The sequence below is a fragment of the Rhinopithecus roxellana genome, chromosome 12 (assembly GCF_007565055.1).
Source record: "Rhinopithecus roxellana isolate Shanxi Qingling chromosome 12, ASM756505v1, whole genome shotgun sequence".
Taxonomy (NCBI): domain Eukaryota; kingdom Metazoa; phylum Chordata; class Mammalia; order Primates; family Cercopithecidae; genus Rhinopithecus; species Rhinopithecus roxellana.
This window is the reverse complement of record NC_044560.1, coordinates 20,111,743-20,132,192: the sequence shown is the minus strand read 5'-3', so window position 1 is coordinate 20,132,192 and position 20,450 is coordinate 20,111,743. Positions and strand designations below refer to the sequence as shown.

At 43.5% G+C, this 20,450-nt stretch overlaps 1 protein-coding gene and 2 non-coding genes across 19 annotated transcripts in view; all 3 read left to right on the top strand.

Annotated features, from left to right (window-relative positions):
- Positions 1–18,326, top strand: part of PUM1 (pumilio RNA binding family member 1) — a 142,093-nt gene extending 123,767 nt beyond the window's left edge. For 16 of the 17 annotated variants that reach the window (XM_030942147.1, XM_030942148.1, XM_030942146.1 and 13 more), the window contains 5 exons: positions 4,163–4,300; positions 7,554–7,679; positions 8,402–8,523; positions 12,705–12,897; positions 16,476–18,326. In XM_030942147.1, the coding sequence (XP_030798007.1) occupies positions 4,163–4,300; positions 7,554–7,679; positions 8,402–8,523; positions 12,705–12,897; positions 16,476–16,607 (711 nt within the window). In that variant the 3' untranslated portion in view covers positions 16,608–18,326. The remainder of the gene's footprint in view (positions 1–4,162; positions 4,301–7,553; positions 7,680–8,401; positions 8,524–12,704; positions 12,898–16,475) is intronic. The other variant, XM_030942142.1, reaches the window with a different exon arrangement.
- On the top strand, positions 384–468 carry LOC115892542. Its single transcript, XR_004052412.1, has one exon. It is a non-coding gene; the product is annotated as a small nucleolar RNA SNORD103/SNORD85 (small nucleolar RNA).
- Positions 13,766–13,850, top strand: LOC115892543. Its single transcript, XR_004052413.1, has one exon. It is a non-coding gene; the product is annotated as a small nucleolar RNA SNORD103/SNORD85 (small nucleolar RNA).
- Positions 18,327–20,450: the final 2,124 nt, after the last annotated feature.

Sequence of the window (20,450 nt, the reverse complement as noted above, 5' to 3'; positions counted from 1 at the left end):
GGTGAGCAGTGGTGAGGACATGAGAAGGACCCCTCACCCTTCCCAGAGTCCCTGAGGGCCGGCTTTGCAGGAGAAGGCAAGGCTAAAGAAGAGTTAGGGAAGAAGGAACAGAAATGAGAATAGTTAGGTGCTGTGAGTGGGGAACTGACAGAGAAATCACCTGAACAGGCCCACAGCTTCTCGACAAGTCACGGTGTGGGTCCAGTGAGCACTGCAGACACCACAGGGCCCAGGAGGCAAAACAGACCCACAGGCAGGGCATGCTACAGTTGTGTTTGTGCTAGGCAGTGCCTCCAGCCTCTGGTGCTTCTCATCAGAGCCTGCAGCTTTTGGGCTGTGAGCTCACTGAGCCCTTCTCATTTAAGGGGTTGGTTGGCCTTTTGTCTGGCAATGATGACCCACTTGCCCTCACTGAGAACAAAGTTCGGTAATGAGAATCTTTGTTATGGACTCAAGTTCTGAGCCAGACAAGACACCCAACACCCCTGAGTCATACTAAACCAATCCAGAACACTGCACTGGTGTTGGCAGTGGCAGTTAAAGTCTGAAGAAGTCCAAAGTTTTTAAAGTGGTGAGTTTCATAGGTATGTGCCATGATGCTGGTGAAGGGAGAGAGGAATGCTGGAGATAGAGTAGGTCTGGAGTTCATTTATTCAGTGCTTAGTACTAGAGATGTAGCATTAATAAGAAAGTGTAAGTAATTAGAAGCAAGTGTGAAGCTATTTTTAATTTTCTTTTAATATTCAGATCATTGCCAATTTTAATTTTTCTTGGATTTTCATAGATAGTTGAATTTTTCTTCTTTAATTTTCTTGTCTTTCTTTTTTTTTTTCTTTCTTTCTTTTTGGAGACAAGGTCTCACTCTGTCACCCAGGCTGGAGTGCAGTGGCACAATTGTGCCTTGCTGCAGCCTCAACCTCCTGAGCTGAAGTGGTCCTCCCATATTAGCCTCCTGAGTAGCTGGAACTACAGACATGCGCCACTACCCCTGGATAATGTGTGTATTTTTGGTAGAGATGGGGTTTCTACCATGTTGCCCAGGCTGGTCTTGAACCCCTGGACTCGATCGCTTTGGCCTCCCAAAGTGCTGGGATTACAGGTGTGAGATACCACACCCAGCTATTGTTCTTTTCTGTTATATTTTTCACGTATTTTTTCTGGTTATGTTTCTCTGTGGTGTCTTGTTCTGGGCCTGACTTATGCTTCCTACCATGGATTATTTTACTCTTTCTAGATGCAAGTTTGCCATTTTAGGTAAAACGAACTCATCTTTGTTGGAATTTTTATTTCTTCTGGATCACAAAAATATCCAGAGAAGCCATCTCTCCTTCTTTTTGTTTATAAGTATTCCTTGACTTTATTTTTGTATAAGCTTCATTGTCATAATTATTCCCACAGTTCCCATCATTCCCATAAGTGTATTTTCAGAGTAAATTGTTCTCTTCTGGGCCCAGCACAGTGGCTTATGCCTGTAATCCCAGCACTTTGGGAGGCCAAGGTGGGTAGATTGCTAGGGCCCAGGACCAGCCTGCGTAGCATGGTGAAACCCCGTCTCTATAAAAAGTTAACTGGGGCTGGTGGTGCACTCCTATAATCTCAGCTGCCTGGGGGGCTGAGGTAGGAGGATTGCTTGAGCCCAGGAGGTTGAGGCTACAGTGAGCCATGATTGCACCACTGTACTCCCGCCTGGATGACAGATCCTAAGAGACCCTGTTTCCAAAAAAAAAAAAAAAATTAATTCCCTTCTGACACTTAATCACTGTGTCTCTTGCCTTTTGCTTCTTTAGCCCCTGCCATTGTAATCTTTAATTTCTTTAATTAGATGATATCTTAGTTGCTTTGAGGTACTCAACATTTTGGGCATTTAAGACATTGCATTCATTAGCATCACTATTTTGACATGACTTGCAGTCTTCTAACATAAATCCACTGGCAACACAGTTTAGCCAATGTACAGAGATTGGAGATAGCAAGGAAATTAGGCAGGAGGCACCAGATATAGCCATAGTGCAGGCATTTAATTTCAAGATACCTAAGACCTGGGACAGTGAGTTTGGGGGAAGGGCTCCAGTCGAAATCCCAGTGTCTCTCTCTATATATATCCTGTCACCATCACCCATTTCCTACTCACAGACTCAGTTTCTGGCTATTTCATCTACTTCCTGTGTTTGCACACTTTTCATTAATTAACTGAGAACCATTCCTGCTGACTCTGCAGTCACTATGGCCTAGTAGTAAGATCATAGGTGTTGGAGTTACAGCTTAGGCTAGAATTCTAATTCTGTCACTTTCTATCCATAGTTTGAAATATGTGACTTAAGCCTCCTCTGTCTCAGTTTCTTTTATATACCAGCAGAGTTGGGGTGTTCAGGATAATGTATTGTTGACAGTTTGGTTTACTGACATAGTAGTTTATCATACAGTTCAGCCAGATTGCTTGGGTTTGAATCTTGGGAATCTAGGTCTATAGTTTTGTAAGTCTTTTAATTTGCCTCTTCCTTGGTTTCTCCACCTATGGTGGTGTCCACTCCGTAAGATTGTTAGGAAAATTTAATTAAAACGTCTTACACACTTAGAGGTTTGCCTAACCAGGGGTAAACTCTAGCTTAATTAGTATCATTACTAGGAATACTTTACAGGGTTGTCATAATAAAAACATGATGAATTATATGTGAAATTCTTTAGTTTGGTTTAGTTTTGTTGTATTTTTAGAGACAGGGTGTTGCTCTGTCACCCAGGCTTCTGGTGGCATTATCATAGCTCACTGCAGCCTCAAACTCCTGGGCTCAGGTGATCCTCCCACCTCAGCCTTCAGAGTAGCTGGGACTGTGGCTGTGTGCCATGTAGAAATTCTTTAATACAGTGTACAAATAGCCCCGACTTATGATGTTTCAACTTACAAATGATGTGAAAGCATTATGCTTCGGTAAAAACTGTACTTTGAATATTTTTTATTGTTTTTATTTTTTATTTATATGTATGTATATAAACTAATTTTTTTTTTTTTTGAGACGGAGCCTTGCTCTGTCACTCAGCTGTAATACGGTGGCACAACTTGGCTCACTGCAACCTCTGCCTTCCCGGTTCAAGAAATTCTTCTGCCTCAATCTCCCGAGTAGCTGAATTTACAGGCGCGCACCACCATGCCTGGCTAATTTTTGCGTTTTTAGTAGAGATGGGGTTTCACCATCTTGGCCAGGCTGGTCTTGAACTCCTGACCTTGTGATCTGCCTGCCTAGGCCTCCCAAATGCTGGGATTACAGGAATGAGCCACTGTGTCTGGCCTATAATTTTTTTTTTTTTAATTATAAAACAGCCTCTGTGTTAGATAATTTTGTCCAACTCTAGGGTACTGTAAGTGCTCTGAGCATTTCTGAGGGCCTAGGATTAGCTATGATGTTCTGTAAATTAGGGATATTTAAATGCGTTTTTTAGTTAATGATGAAAAGTTATAACAGGTTTATTGGAATGTAATTCTTTCGTAAGTTAAGGAGTGTCTGTTCCTGATGTAGGCTGCTTTGTATTTGAAGATGTCTACGCTTTATTTTTTTTTTAAGCTCTAAGAGTTGGCCAGGTGAGGTGGCTCACGCCTGTAATTCCAACACTTTGGGAGGCCGAAGAGGGCAGATCTCCTGAGGTCAGGAGTTTGAGACAGCCTGACCAACATGGCAAAACCCCGTCTCTACTAAAAATACAAAAATTAGCCAGGTGTGGTGGTTCAAACCTGTAATTCCAGCTACTTGGGAGGCTGAGATAGGAGAATTGCTTGAACCTGGGAGGCGGAGGTTGCAGTGAGCTGAGATCGTGCCACTGCTGTACTCTAGCCTGAGTGACAGAGCAAGACTCCGTCTCAAAAAAAAAAAAGCACTCTTAAAAGACTTTTCTTTGTTTTTTGTTTTTACCGGTGTGAAATCTTTTTGATTACTGGTTATTGGTACAGTAAATTTATTGTTGGAAATTTTACTGTAAATTTGCTAATGTATGAAAAGACTCAGGTCCTCATTTGTTTCCCTGTTTGTTGTCATTGTTCCACAGTTGCTATTCCACTTTAATCATCACAGATTCTCTGTTCAGTAGTGCTTTCATGTTTGGTGAAAAGAATATTCTTTGTCCACATGTTTGCTTGCTGTGATTCTGGTGGTGCTTTCTTTGTCTCCAATAGAATGAGATGGTTCGGGAACTAGATGGCCATGTCTTGAAGTGTGTGAAAGATCAGAATGGTAATCACGTGGTTCAGAAATGCATTGAATGTGTACAGCCCCAGTCTTTGCAATTTATCATCGATGCGTTTAAAGGACAGGTAAGTGACCCAGGAGAGCAATAATTGAAACAAATTTATTTCCTTTGTGAGCAGAAAACAGAATAGGATTTGTGGCATGTTGTCAATGTGCTTAATGTACTTTGTGTTTTTGAGACTGGATCCTGCTCTGTTGCCCAGGCTGGAGTGCAGTGGCACCATCACGGCTCACTACAGCCTTGAACTGCCAGGTTCAAGCAATCCTCCCACCTCAGCCTCCCAAGTAGCTGGAATTACAGGCACATACCACCACATCTGGCTCATTTTTAAATATTTTGTAGAGACAGCGGCCTCACCATGTTGCCCAGGCTGGTGTTGAATTCCTGCACTCAAGCAATCCACCTGCCTCAGCCTCCCGAAGTTGCTGGGATTACAGGCATGAGCCACTGTGCCTGATCTTAATGTACTTCAGACTGCAGTAAAAAGCAGTCCTGTATAGTGCTGTCAAGTACCTGTCTATGTGTTGCCAAGTGTCTGGGTCTCTGGGCCTTCTTTCCGTCATTAATGCAGATGTCTGCTCATATTGGGATGAAACACAGTCATAAGAGTTGTTAAGATGAAATCTCATATTTGAAGAATAAATTATTTCCCTTGGTTAAGTACTATTTATTCTTTCAGTGCTTTCGTTTTAAATTTGGTTTAAAATTCAGGTAATTTATGGAACTAATGTTGTAGGTCATGTGTGAATATATCTTTAAAATAACAAGGTGCTTCTTGCTTAAATCTTTTTGGAGGGGATGCACTCCAGGTTGGTTTGAATTGTATTAAATGACCACATAACCAGAGAGAGATAACTTCTAGTTTCTCCTGTTTTCCTGTATGTCAAAAAATCTCTTCTTAGCGTCAACTTCCAAGTAAGATTGTTACTTTTATATATAAATACCTTTTTCCAGAATTGCCTCTGAATTGGTTATAGTGTTTTGTTGTTGTTGTTTGTTTTGTTTTTTTGTTTTTGATTTTTTGCCAAAACACAAAGTCCTTACAGTCTCTCATAAGGTGGATGGGACAGGACAGTGAAACTCAGCTCCCTTTTGGGTGTGTGAAATTGGTTTTTCTTTAGGGAAGGGGGAAAAATGAGAAAAAAAACATAGATTTTCAGGTATAATTGTATGTACTGCAGAGTATAGAGTGATATGTGATGTGTAGTAATCTTTAGGTTTTGCTGTTTGCTCAATGACCACAATGGTTGATTACTGACAGCAACCCACGTGGTTATTGGGAGTTTCTGAGTTAATGAAAAAAGGGTAGATCTGTTTACTTTAACATTAAGATGTTACATTTATGGAAGTATACAACAAAAAAGGTAAAACCATTAAGCCACCAGGAGAGAATACTTTCAAGATGCAACTGTCAAAGAATTGATAACTAGAGTGTATAACGAACCTCTCTGTAATGAAGGAAAACAATACAACATGATGTAAAAGTGAGCCCAAAACACAAGTTGACTTTTCATAGAAGAAACACAAATTGCCAGTAGACATGAAAAAATACTCAGTTCCATTAGGAACAAGGAAAATGCAAAATTAAGCCACAAATGATAGACTATTGCTTACCCATCAGTTGCTGTGTGCTGACAGAAAAGAGATACATTGCTGGTGGGAATAGACGTTGACACAACCATTTTGGAAAATAATTTAGTATTGTCTTTCAAATTTCAACCTTTGTAATTTCTGTGATCCTGTTGAAATATCTGTACATATATACCACAAGACCTATTTAGACATGTTTAAACACCATTATTCTCTTAAAAGACTTAAGCAACCCAGATGACCATGAGCAGGGGACTGCATTTTTTAAAAATGTCATACACATGGCCGGGCACGGTGGCTCATGCCTGTAATCCCAGCACTTTAGGAGTCTGAGACGGGTGGCTCACCTGAGGTCAGTAGTTTGAGACCAGCCTGGCCAACATAGTGAAACCCCGTTTTACTAGAAATACAAAAAAATTAACTGGTGCCTGTAATCCCAGCTACTTGGGAGGCTGAGGCAGAAGAATTGCTTGAACCCGGGAGGCGGAGGTTGCAGTGAGCCGAGATGGTGCTGTTGCACTCCTGCCTAGGCAACAAGCGTGAAACTCTTGTCTCCAAAAAAAAAAAAAAAAAAAAAAAAAAAAAAAAATTTCATATACTCAGCCAATTTCTTTCTGTATACCATGCAGAATAAACTACAGAAACTTACAGTCTTGTAAATGAACATGGGAATCATAATGTTGCGTGAAATAAATTAAGTTGCTCCAGACTACAAGTGTAACATTTTTATAAAGCTAAATTCAAGCAAAACCATACAGTATACTGTTTATCTTTATAGTTGTAAGCATAAAGCTACATGTATAAGGTTACACATAAGGCTAGGTGTGTTGGCTTGCACCTGTAAGAATAAGCACTTTGGGAGGCCAAGGTGGGAGGATTGCTTAAGGCTAGGAGTGCAGGAGCAGCCTGGGCAACATAGCGAGTCTCCATCTCTACACACAATTTTTTTTTTTTAAGTAGCCAGATGTGGTGGCAAGTGCCTGTAATCCCAGCAACTTGGGAAGCTGAGGCAGGAGGATGACCTGAGTGCAAGAGCTCAAGGCTGCAGTGAGCTGTGATCACCATTGCGCTCCAGCCTGGGTGATAGAGTGAGACCTTGTCTCCAAAACAAAACAAAATCATACAGAAAGCACTGGGTGTGATGACTTACACTTGGCAAGCATCCAGTAAGTGTTAGCTGCTATTATTGCTCTTATTATTGTTTTTGATTACAGTTGTGAGGTGTATGCCATTAAGCTAGGAAGGGGAGAATCTCAAGGGTAGTGTGCTTTTCTGTTGCTCCAAACACAGCAAAAGAACCTTATTGCTGAAAAACATCACTGTTAAATCAGAACATTGCATTCTGGTTGTTCTGGCAGTGTGAAAGCATTCAGGATTTGGTCCCAGTCCTTCCCTTTTCTGTTGTTAGCGCTGTCTTTTGGAGAGGTTGTCAGTTGACACACTTGACTCTCTTAACTAAGTGTGTTTTTCATGACTTTGACATAGTTATCTGTTTCTTGATGGTTTGGAAAAGTCCTTTTCCGCTCTGAATTATGCACATCTATGAATTCCTAAAATAAGCAATGAGTTTATTTACATACACACACCTTATTATATGTAGAGAGAACTTAAATGCCATCAAGTTCATTTGTGAAGATTAGTGGGATAATATATATATATAAACAATACTGAAGCATTGAAGTTGGTGACTGTCATTTTTGCCTCTCATTTGTGTTTGTCTACCCTAGGTATTTGCCTTGTCCACACATCCTTATGGCTGCCGAGTGATTCAGAGAATCCTGGAGCACTGTCTCCCTGACCAGACACTCCCTATTTTAGAGGAGCTTCACCAGCACACAGAGCAGCTTGTACAGGTAGTGGAGTTGCCAGTAGAGGAACTGCAAACACCTTTGGGCTCGTTCAGGGCCAGAGTTCGTGTGTTTTGTCAGTGTAGGTTCCAGAAGAGGTTAATGTGTTTTAAATAACTTTAAATCTTGTGGTTGTATTTGTATTCAGAGCAGCTTGGTTTGTGTTTTATGAATATGAGTAGTGAATTGAGCCCTAGCCCCTGGAGTCAGGAGACCTGACTTCCAGAACTCTGTCATGTACTTGTGGTGTCACCTTAGGTAGACATTTGATCCCTCTGGGTCTCTGTTTCATAATTGTTAAATGAAATAAGTTGATTTGTTGATTTCTTGTTTTTAGCTTTGATACATTTTCTGCTTATACCACTGATTAAATAATTAGATATGCCCTTGTTTTTTGTTGGACATAAATATTTCCAGTTTTTCTCTGTTACAGATAGGTGCGGTGAACCATTTGTATATGTGTTTGAGAAAAATGAATATTTATTGCCATAACACTCCCTCCCCTTTTAAGAATGAATATGTATATTCTATTGTCTAGTAATATGTTCCTGTTTTGTAATAATAGAGAAAAATGTTACTGTTTTAAAAATTGTTGTGTGTTCATTAGTATTCATATAAACCATTATGGTGCTAAAAGAAAGATAGGTCTTAATTAGACATAAGGACTTAGGTAACCCACAGAACTGGCTTTCACATATATTTTATTTCTCTTACTGTTTCTCAAACAGGATCAATATGGAAATTATGTAATCCAACATGTATTGGAGCACGGTCGTCCTGAGGATAAAAGCAAAATTGTAGCAGAAATCCGAGGCAATGTACTTGTATTGAGTCAGCACAAATTTGCAAGGTATGTGCTTTGAGTTACAAGGACTATTTCCCAGAAGAGAGGATTAGTAGTATTGAACTATAATTCTCTTATTTTTTACTATTGTCTTTTTTTTCTTTTTTTTTTTTTCAAAGTATATGTAGCTTAAAAAGTCAAATAGTTTTATTACAAAGTATAAACTCTAAGAGGTCCCTTAGTGGGGTTCTTACTCTGATAGAATTAGCTACTTTGAAATCTGGAGAATATGTTACTAAAGAATGTGAGTGTTGCACTTTGATGAACTGAATATTTTATTAACTTGTTTGTTTGAAATTGTGAAATGTTGTTTACTCAGTTTCCCTTTTTGGCACCTGAAAGAAAGGCAGTTTACCATATGTATATCTATGTACAGGCCTTAGTGTTCTTAGGATCTCTTTTCCAGTCTTCATATTGTGCAAGCTCAAGAATGAAATGCAGTAGTTATTCCCAGGTTGTGAAAGGTGTCTTAGGTCACTTATAAGTAGCAGAGGTTGGAGAAGGAATCTATGGCCCTTCCATGTGGATAGTGGTAGGGTCTTCTGAGAATATACTGTATATGTCCTCCTACTACCCACATAACATAGTATTTTTTGTTTTTGGAATATATTCTTCCCTGGTTTCAGAATAAATTGCAAGGCAGGACAGGACTCATACCACCTTAATGTTTTTAATTTGTTTATTTTATTTTTTGAGACAGGGTCACACTCTGTCACTTGCACAGTCTCGGCTCACTGAAAACTCCACCTCCCAGGCTCAAGCGATCCTCCTACCTCAGGCTCTCGAGTAGCTGGGACTGCAGGTGCACACCACCGCACCCAGCTACTTTCTGTATTTTTGTAGAGACAGGGTTTCACCGTGTTTGCCAGGCTGGTCTTGAACTCCTGGACTTAATCCTCCCACTTTGGCCTCTCAGAGTGCTGGGATTACAGGCACAAGCCACCAGTACGTGACCTCATTCATTTTAAATTTGTGAAATTTTACAACATGTCACAGCATGGAAAAATAGAGAAAAGAAATGAAAGTACCTGTAGATCCAGTGTCTCCATAGCCTAACCATATCAGAGTTATCTCTTCTGACTTTATATTGTTCTGTTTTGGGGCGTTCCTTTTGACCAGTTGCCAGGACTAAAGAATGGGGGACAGAATCTCTTGGGTTCTCTTCTTCGGGTCAGTCTCCTGTTTACATTTTTGTTCACGGTATTTAATTTCTCACCCTTGGATGTAGCCTAAGCATTAATTAATATTACAACAAATTCAAAAACAATTTTAAAAAAAGTTTTTATTTTTTTAAGAGACAGAGTCTGTTGCCCTGGCTGGAGTGCAGTGGCGCAATCCTAGCTCACTGCAGCCTAGGATTCCTGAGCTCAAGCAGTCCTCCCACCTCAGCCTACTAAGTAGCTGGGACTGTAGGTGCACACCACCATGTCCAGCTACAACAGTTCCAATTAATAACTGAGCAGCTACTGTGGGCCCAGTCCTCCCATTGATAACATGTATAAATTGTGGACAGAAATACAAGAACTACCTGAAGACACTAGAGAGTAACCAAAGGGCAGGTGGAGACCAGAGAGATGGGGGCTGGCATTTGGAAGAAGAGAATTGCACTGGGGAAATTTCTTATTTCTGATGACCTTTGGCCTTTGATCACTTCCCAGTCTTTTCCATGCTGGGCAGCTAAAGCTGGAATAGGCAATCCTTAGGGCAACCACAACAAAGAGAAATCCTAGAAAGGGAGAGAGCCAGCAGGGGTTTGGGGGAGGCCCAATTTTAACCTTCCCCCAAGTCTCGCTGACCCCTGAACCACATTTCCAACTAAGGCTAAAAGAAATGAACTGGGATTTCTAGCTGCTGCTTACTGTATGGGAGAAGTTTGTAGTTTGACTATAGCCAAGTTAACTGCACTAAAACAGGAGTGGAGGGCACTTCTCTTTGGTGGAACATAACAGAATTCTGAGTTTCTGTAGCTTGTTACTTGCAGTGTCTATCTGGATAATAGGAAAATGTGACTTATACTCAAGAAAAAAGAAATAAAAGTCAATGAATAGTCTAAAATGACCCAGTTATTGGACTTAGTAAAGAAGGATTGATTATACAGCAGCTGTTTAAATATACTCAGGATGTAAAGGAAAATATGTTTTAGTGAATGAAAAGATAGGAGATTTTCGTAGAAAATAATGAATCTTATCTGTCTGTCTGTGAGACGGAGTCTCACTCTGTCACTCAGGCTGGAGTACAGTGGTGCAGTCTTGGCTAACTGCAAGCTCTGCCTCCCAGGTTCACGCCATTCTCCTGCCTCAGCCTCCCGAGTAGCTGGGACTACCAGCGCCCACCACCACGCCCGGCTAATTTTTTTGTATTTTTAGTAGAAACAGGGTTTCACCATGTTAACCAGGATGGTCTCGTTCTCCTGACCTCATGATCCATACCTGCCTTGGCCTCCCAAAGTGCTGGGATTACAGGCATGAGCCACCGTGCCTGGCTGTGAATCTTATTTTAAAAAGAAAAAATAGAGGCTGGGGACAGTAGCTCATACCTGTAATCCCAGCACTTTGGGAGGCCAAGGCAGACAAATCACTTGAGGCCAGGAGTTCCAGACCAGCCTGGCCAACATGCCAAAACCCATCTCTACTGAAAATACAAAAATTAGCCAGGCATGGTGGCGCATGCCTGTAGTCCCAGCTACTTGGGAGGCTGAGGCAGGAGAATGGCCTGAACCCAGGAGGTGGAAATTGCAGTGAGCCAAGATCGTGCCACTGCACACCAGCCCGGGCGACATTGAGACTATCTCAAACAATTTCTTCAAACGGTGGAAAAATTTACTTTGTACTCTGGGTCACCATCAAAAATGTCTGGAAGCAGGAACAGTGGCTCATGCCTGTAACCCCAGCATGTTGGAAGGCCGAAACAGAAGGATTGCTTGAGGCCAAGAGTTCAAGACTGGCCTAGACAACACAGCAAGATACTGCCTCTACAAAAATAAAAATAGGGTCGGGTGCAGTGGCTCACGCCTGTAATCCCAGCACTTTGGGAGGCTGAGGCGGGCAGATTGCTTGAGGTCAGGAGTTCGAGACCAGCTTGACCAACATAGTGAAACCCTGTCTCTACTAAAAGAACAAAAAATAGCCAGGTGTCATGGCGGGCACCTGTAATCCCAGGTGCTTGGGAGGCTGAGGCAGGAGAAGAATGATTTGAACCCGGGAGGCGGAGGTTGCAGTGAGCCGAGATCACGCCATTGTACTGCAGCCTGGGTGACAGAGAGAGACACTGTCTCAAAAATAAAAATAAAATAAAAAATAAATGTCTGAAAGCCACTGATGTATTTTTTTGTTTATTTCTATTGATCTACTTTTAAGTTCATTGACTCTTCTGTCATCTCTAATCCACTATTAAAGTCATACAGTAAATTTTATTTCAGGTGTTTTATTTTTCTTTTCTAAAATTTCTGTTTTTCCTTTTTTTAAAAAAGATTATTTATTTGAAGCCAGGCATGGTGGCTCACGCCTGTAGTCTCAGCACTTTGGGAGGCTGAGGTGGGCAGATAACTTGAGGTCAGGAGTTCAAGACGGAGTCTCGCTCTGTCGCTCATGCTGGAATGCTTTGGCACAATCTCGGCTCACTGCAACCTCCACCTCCCAGTTCAAGCAATTCTCCTGCCTCAACCTCCCAGGTAGCTGGAATTATGGGTGTGCGCCACCATGCCCTGCTTGGCAGCAGGGAGATAGGCATGAGTAAGGTTCGTTCCTGGCCTTGGTGAACTCACAGAGGCAAGGAAAGAGTGGACAGATTTTGGTAAGTGTTAAAATAATAACCAGCTGAGTGGTGCCAGTGCCCTAAACCTTGTGCTTAAGTCTCCTCACCTACCTGGGCTCCTTACCCTCACCCGTTAGAGGGCTGGGTCCCATGTCCTTGAAGACCTGGTCTCTCTGGGTGATCAGTATGCAGTAGCATGGCAGTGTATATAAGTTGATCACCCTCATGTTCCCCCTTTCCTACAGTTGGATGCCACAGATGGCACAGGTGGAGAGTCAGAGACAGAGTCAGACAGTTGGTGACTCATCTTCCTCAAATGCTAAATAGCTCTCTCTTCCTGGTGGTCCTGAGGTCAGGGCAGAAGCTGGGCAAGCACAACCTCACTAACAGGGGCCCCTCTTCTAAGAGTTGTCCCTGGTTTTATCTCGTTACAGCAATGTCGTGGAGAAATGTGTTACTCATGCCTCACGTACAGAGCGCGCTGTGCTCATCGATGAGGTGTGCACCATGAACGACGGTCCCCACAGTGCCTTATACACCATGATGAAGGACCAGTATGCCAACTATGTGGTCCAGAAGATGATTGACGTGGCAGAGCCAGGCCAGCGGAAGATCGTCATGCATAAGGTAGGCTGGGCTGGGCAGGGTATCAGAGAAAGTGTGCAAGGCCGTGGCTTCTTTCTGAAACACAAAGGAGGGTGGGTGCCCTGCTGTTTTTGAAGAGTTTGTCACTGACCTCTGTCCCATGCTGTGTTCTGTTTTTCTTTTATGTGGAGTCACCATTGTCCTTATACATTTGCCAACCCTCCCTTATCAATAGCCACACTGGTATGAGAGTCTTAAGCTATGTTTTTTGAAGTATTTCCATCCCTGATCTCTATAGAATCAGCTTATGAGTCCAACAAATCAGCCTGCTTGCCTCATTTCCTTTTCTCACTCCTCCCTCCTGTTCTTTCATCCCACCAACATCTATTGAGCAAGGGCCTGCCCAGCATGGTGCATAGCCTGGTACATTGACCTGAAGCCTACTCTGTGCCAGACTTCATCAGCACAGAGATGACTAACAGCTGATCCCTGCCCGCAGAGTGCAGTCTGGTGGGGAAGAGCCATGGTGGTGAGCAGTGGTGAGGACATGAGAAGGACCCCTCACCCTTCCCAGAGTCCCTGAGGGCCGGCTTTGCAGGAGAAGGCAAGGCTAAAGAAGAGTTAGGGAAGAAGGAACAGAAATGAGAATAGTTAGGTGCTGTGAGTGGGGAACTGACAGAGAAATCACCTGAACAGGCCCACAGCTTCTCGACAAGTCACGGTGTGGGTCCAGTGAGCACTGCAGACACCACAGGGCCCAGGAGGCAAAACAGACCCACAGGCAGGGCATGCTACAGTTGTGTTTGTGCTAGGCAGTGCCTCCAGCCTCTGGTGCTTCTCATCAGAGCCTGCAGCTTTTGGGCTCTGAACTTACTGAGCCCTTCTCATTTGAGGGGCTGGTTGGCCATTGTCTGGCAGTGATGACCCACTTGCCCTCACTGAGAACAAAGTTCGGTAATGAGAATCTTTGTTATGGACTCAAGTTCTGAGCCAGACAAGACACCCAACACCCCTGAGTCAAACTAAACCAATCCAGACCACTGCACTGGTATTGGCAATGGGCAGTTGAAGGCTTGGGGAGTCCCAAGTTCTTGAAGTTTTGAGGATGCTGGTGAAGGTGGAGGGAGTGTTGGATGTAAGTAGGAACTTAAGACATGTCCATTCATTCAATCATTAAGTGCTAAACACCTGCTGTACAGCAGGTCGTGTTCTCAACAGAGTTGTATTGGTAAACACAACAGTGCTGTGCACAGATAGTTACTGGGATGCTGGAGAAATACAGGGGAAAGGGTTGTCCAGGAATGTGCAGGGTGTCTTCTATAACGTGTGGGCACAGAGGAGGCTCTCTGAGTGAGTGATACTTAATAGAGTGATGACCCTTTCCAGAAGAGGGAACGTGGTGTGTGAAGACTTGGAAGCCAGAGACGAGACCGTGTTGTATCTGAAGAAGTAAAACAAGTTCAGTGGGGGAGGAGTGTGGTGACAAAATCACACTTATATTTCAAATAATTGTCCTGGCTGCCATGTGGCCCTTGTAGTTTAGAGGAGGGGAGACAGTGATGAGACCACATGGGAGGCTGTCAGGGCACCAGATCCTGATGGTTTGGGATTGAAGAGAAGTGGACAGAATAGGGCGCTAGAATTGGTAGGGTTTAGCATAGCAGTTGGTTGGCTGAGGGAGTTGACGGGGAGAGTCCCGAGAAGCCCTCTTAGTTTTTCAGCTCTTCCATGACTAAGTGGCATCCTTTTCAGCAAAAGGGGCACTAGGAGAGAAGCGGGTAATTAACGTTTCACCTCTTGTTAAATCCAATAAAAAATGGAGTTCAACATGTTGTGTGTGTTGTGGCTTGTTAGGGGTTTTTGGTTTGGTTTATTCTGGAGAAGTACAAAGGTGAAGTTCCTGGACTTGTCAGCAGCCAGTTCCAGGGACGGAGGAAGGGAGTGGATTTCGGTTATTTTCTAAAAGGAAAGCTACCAAAAGCAAGGGGATCATGAACCTCAAGTTCTCATGACAGAAACATTAGTAACATAGTACTGCAACTGAAAGGAAAGTGTAGCATTATTATATATGCCGTTTTACAGGTGAGTTTAAGGGAGGTTAAACTGGATCCAAGGACTGTTTGTCACCAGCCAGTTTCCCTTGTAGGCTCTTTTTTTTTTTTTTTTTTTTTTTTGAGACTGAGTCTTGCTCTGTCGCCCAGGCTGGAGTGCAGTGGCGAGATCTCGGCTCACTGCAAGCTCTGCCTCCCAGGTTCAGGCCATTCTCCTGCCTCAACCTCCCGAGTAGCTGGGACTATAGGCGCCTGCCACGACGCCCGGCTAATTTTTTGTATTTTTAGTAGAGACGGGGTTTCACCATGTTAGCCAGGATGGTCTCGATCTCCTGACCTCGTGATCCGCCCGCCTCGGCCTCTCAAAGTCCTGGGGTTACAGGCGTGAGCCACCGCGCGTAGCCCCTTGTAGGCTCTTAAGTGGGAATGTGACACCCAATACAGCTCTGTGTCCTGGGAAGCATGTGCAAGTTATTTCTAGATCGGATCGACCCTTGCTTGCTTTGAGGACACAGCTAAATGACAAAAATTGCCCTCCTGGAGCTCTCAACCTGGAGAGCCTCTGTCTACTGCAGTACATTTATCCAGTGTGTTTATGTATGCAGGTGCAGGTTTGGACTATTTTCTGGGGAATCTGATGAATGGTCCTTTACTGTTTATATGGAAATACTGATAATTAAGCAAAAGATTGCAGACACAGCTGAGGTATGTAGAATGCTCCCTGAGCTCACAGAAAAGAAAAGGCGCTTCCAGAGGAGAAGCACCTCTCAAGTTTTCTGGAATGCAGGACTTCTTGAAATGGATCAGCCCAGGGAGGGAAGGACAGAAAGGAATGCTTGAAGAAGTGACCCAGAGCGTAAGTCGGAGAGCGTGAGGGATGAGGCTGGTGTGGAGGGCATGCCTTGAGAGCACAGTGGGGAGAAACCTAATTTGTGGAGGAGCCACACAGTTTGGGCTCAGCTATCTGTGCTGTCCTTTGTTAGCCATTCAACCTTGGCTGAGTAACTTAACCACTCTGCCTTCATGTTTTCCATCAGTAAGATGGGCATAATCACACCAGCTCATGATGTTCATCATCACTCTTCTTGTCATTGATTAGCTTTCTGTGATCCACTGTGACCTGGAGAGATGGGGTCAAGTGGTGAGCTCAGGATTCGTGGTGCCCAGAAATAACCCCCACTGCTCAGGAGAGCCTGGATGCCATGCATGGGGCCAGAGGGACCTGTGCACATGTTTGCAGGGAAGCACTGTGTAGCTGCTGGGTGGTGGGTAGTGTGTTTTCCCAGCTAGGATGCACTTTCTCCATGTGCTGTCTTGGGGGTGACCCATGGCCACCCAGCCTCCAGGGCCCTCAGGCCCTGTAGTACCACTCAGGAGAGGAGCTCCTCTCCTCATCTGATGGGTTGCCAAAGTGCTAGAAGTCAGGGGACTGGGCTGAACCAGTGAAAGGTATTGCTGTGGGGTGTGCATATGTGTGTGTGTGATGCGTGACATGCAAATGCAAGTCCGAGAAGCCTGCCCCCAAGTCTCTTCTCAGGCCGTGTAACACAGACTGTTTTTCCTCCCCAGATCCGGCCCCACATCGCAACTCTTCGTAAGTACACCTATGGCAAGCACATTCTGGCCAAGCTGGAGAAGTACTACATGAAGAACGGCGTTGACTTAGGGCCCATCTGTGGCCCCCCTAATGGTATCATCTGAGGCAGTGTCACCCGCTGTTCCCTCATTCCCGCTGACCTCACTGGCCCACTGGCAAATCCAACCAGCAACCAGAAATGTTCTAGTGTAGAGTCTGAGACGGGCAAGTGGTTGCTCCAGGATTACTCCCTCCTCCAAAAAAGGAATCAAATCCACAAGTGGAAAAGCCTTTGTAAATTTAATTTTATTACACATAACATGTACTATTTTTTTTAATTGACTAATTGCCCTGCTGTTTTACTGGTGTATAGGATACTTGTACATAGGTAACCAATGTACATGGGAGGTCACATATTTTGTTCACTGTTGTATCTATATTTCACATGTGGAAACTTTCAGGGTGGTTGGTTTAACAAAAAAAAAAAAAAAAAAAAAAAGCTTTAAAAAAAAAAAGAAAAGAAAAGGTTTTTAGCTCATTTGCCTGGCCGGCAAGTTTTGCAAATAGCTCTTCCCCACCTCCTCATTTTAGTAAAAAACAAACAAAAACAAAAAAACCTGAGAAGTTTGAATTGTAGTTAAATGACCCCAAACTGGCATTTAACACTGTTTATAAAAAATATATATACATATATATATATATATAATGAAAAAGGTTTCAGAGTTGCTAAAGCTTCAGTTTGTGACATTAACTTTATGAAATTCTAAAAAATGCCTTTTTTGGAGACTATCTGATGCTGAAGAAGGCTGTTCGTGAGGAGGAGATGCGAGCACCCAGAACCGTCTTTTGAGGCTGGGCGGGTGTGATTGTTTACTGCCTACTGGATTTTTTTCTATTAACATTGAAAGGCAAAATCTGATTATTTAGCATGAGAAAAAAAAAAAATCCAACTCTGCTTTTGGTCTTGCTTCTATAAATATATAGTGTATACTTGGTGTAGACTTTGCATATATACAAATTTGTAGTATTTTCTTGTTTTGATGTCTAATCTGTATCTATAATGTACCCTAGTAGTCGAACATAATTTTGATTGTACAATTGTACATTTGTATACCTGTAATGTAAATGTGGAGAAGTTTGAATCAACATAAACACGTTTTTTGGTAAGAAAAGAGAATTAGCCAGCCCTGTGCATTCAGTGTATATTCTCACCTTTTATGGTCGTAGCATATAGTGTTGTATATTGTAAATTGTAATTTCAACCAGAAGTAAATTTTTTTCTTTTGAAGGAATAAATGTTCTTTATACAGCCTAGTTAATGTTTAAAAAGAAAAAAATAGCTTGGTTTTATTTGTCATCTAGTCTCAAGTATAGCGAGATTCTTTCTAAATGTTATTCAAGATTGAGTTCTCACTAGTGTTTTTTTAATCCTAAAAAAGTAATGTTTTGATTTTGTGACAGTCAAAAGGACGTGCAAAAGTCTAGCCCTGCCCGAGCTTTCCTTACAATCAGAGCCCCTCTCACCTTGTAAAGTGTGAATTGCCCTTCCCTTTTGTACAGAAGATGAACTGTATTTTGCATTTTGTCTACTTGTAAGTGAATGTAACATACTGTCAATTTTCCTTGTTTGAATATAGAATTGTAACACTACACGGTGTACATTTCCAGAGCCTTGTGTATATTTCCAATGAACTTTTTTGCAAGCACACTTGTAACCATATGTGTATAATTAACAAACCTGTGTATGCTTATGCCTGGGCAACTATTTTTTGTAACTCTTGTGTAGATTGTCTCTAAACAATGTGTGATCTTTATTTTGAAAAATACAGAACTTTGGAATCTGGGTTTATGCTTTATTTTAACCTCTTCCCCCGCCCCACCCCCAGTGTAGTTCCTCAGGACAGCCCTTTCCTGCTCATGCTTCTTTCTGGTTGTTTTGTTATTGTTTTGTGAGGGTTGGGGGAGAGATATCAAACCGATGGCTCTTTGAGCCCAATTTAAACTAAAGATGTTTGGTTCAGCCTGCCCAGTGCATTCAGAATCAAGATACTGCACATAAAAATCCAGATTGCCAACTCTGCATGTCAGAATATTCTCCTTGGGCCTCTCAGATGAGGTGTCTGGGTTACAGCACTGTCTGTCGGGGCCTCTCCCTGTTTTCTGTGTTTGGGCTGCTCCAGTTGACCCTGCTAACCTGTTCCTACTACTGAGGCCCGCCAAGTGGTCCAATGTCCGAGCATACTCATCTCTTCAGACTGGGAGCCTCTTTTTGCTTGTAACACAGGAGGCTTGAGTTTACCATTGTGCCTGTGGCCCAGGCCTGAGGATGCCATCTGCCCTTCTTCACCAACTTTGCTCCAGGGGCAGGTTTGGTAAGTGTTGGCAGTTGCAGGCTGGGTCCAACCAGAGAGGCCAGGTGGAAGCCCACAGCAGCTGGTGTCTGGAAGTGGAACCTCAGGGTGGTTGAAGGAACTTAGGAACTTCACATAGGCCCCTCAAGGGTAAGGGCTAGTCACTAACAGGCCCTGGGAATAGAGGGAGGAGAAAAGGAAGCTGAGGGAATGCAGGTTTCCAGTCCAGCATGTGATTTTGCCTCAGCAGCTGTCGCTGAGGCCGTTTCCCAGCATTGCCGCACTACAGTAGCCATCATGGGGCTTGCAGAGGTGGCACACTGCAGGCATTGGGAACTGTAGTCCATGCACCATGACTCCAGTCACATTGACCTGGGCTCACGTGTGGGTCTTGCCACTCTGTGCACTTTGGCAAGTTAGTTCACCTCGTCTTTCATCAAATTCGTTGCTGGAAGTGGACCAGAGGTAACAGATCTATGTAAAGTGCCTCTCATCATGTTATGGGAAGTTATGGCATTAAATTCAGTGTCTAGCACTCTGGTGTAATAAGTGATGCCAGTTTTCCTGCACAGTTTTTGATGAACAAAACTTTGTTCATTAGTTTACATAATAATGTAAATTGTGAACCGACTCTGCACCAAGTCACCCATGAGATGGTTTTTTCATGTTCTCAACAACGGTTCTGGGAACCGACAGCCCTGCAGAGAATGTGGCTATCCCTATCTCGTAGATGTGGAAACGGGTCCTAGGATCTGATGGAAGTCTTTTGATAGACAAACTGATTTAATAAAGCTTGTGGCTTTCCCCTTAGTTCGTCATGCAAGGGGGTGGGCATGGGGGCAGACCCTTCCATCTGCAGGACTGAGTTTCATGGAGCGGGCTGGGCTCTGAGCCACCCCCTCTTCTGACCACCATTATTCTGCTACCAAGTCCATCCCAAGGATTCTATGACCTGGGCTGTCAGGCACTGGGTACCGGCATTCTTGGTCTCTCTTCCAGAGTCCCTCCAAAGTGTATTCCTCAGTTTATGTAATAACTCTTACCCTCTCACGGTGCTTTACAGTTTACAGAGTACTTGGTATTTGAGATACCATTGGTCTTTGTGGAAAGCTTTAGGGAGTCAGGGAGGGGAGATGTTTCAGCCCTTTATACAGATGAGGAGTTTGAGACCTAAGCCCCGCAGTCAGTAACCAAGTGAGGATTTTATCTGAGGGTTCCTGACTCCCAGTCCAGTGCTCTGTCCATGCCATCCTGCCCTTACCCGCCGTCAGCCCCATGAATGGCCATCTTCTCTTTTTGAGGCTCAGAGGGATTGCAGAAGGGCGAGGCCCCAGGGAGTGAGGCATCCTTTCGAGGGAGGAAACCTGTGACTTTATGTAGTTACCCACTGTAGCCACGCGAGGGTGCTGCCACCTAAAGCAAGCATTATGGAGGCCTAAGGGGTCAAGGTCAGGGTTGGGATGGCTTTTCCCTGGCCTGAAGGGCTCAGCACTGTAGGAATCCCACCCAGAGACCAGAGGTCTGGCATCTGCCCTGAAACTAAGCTTTCTCCCTTCTTCACTCCCTCTCCTCCTGCTCCCTCCAGCGTCCGCAGTGCCTAGCACTAGGCCCTAACAC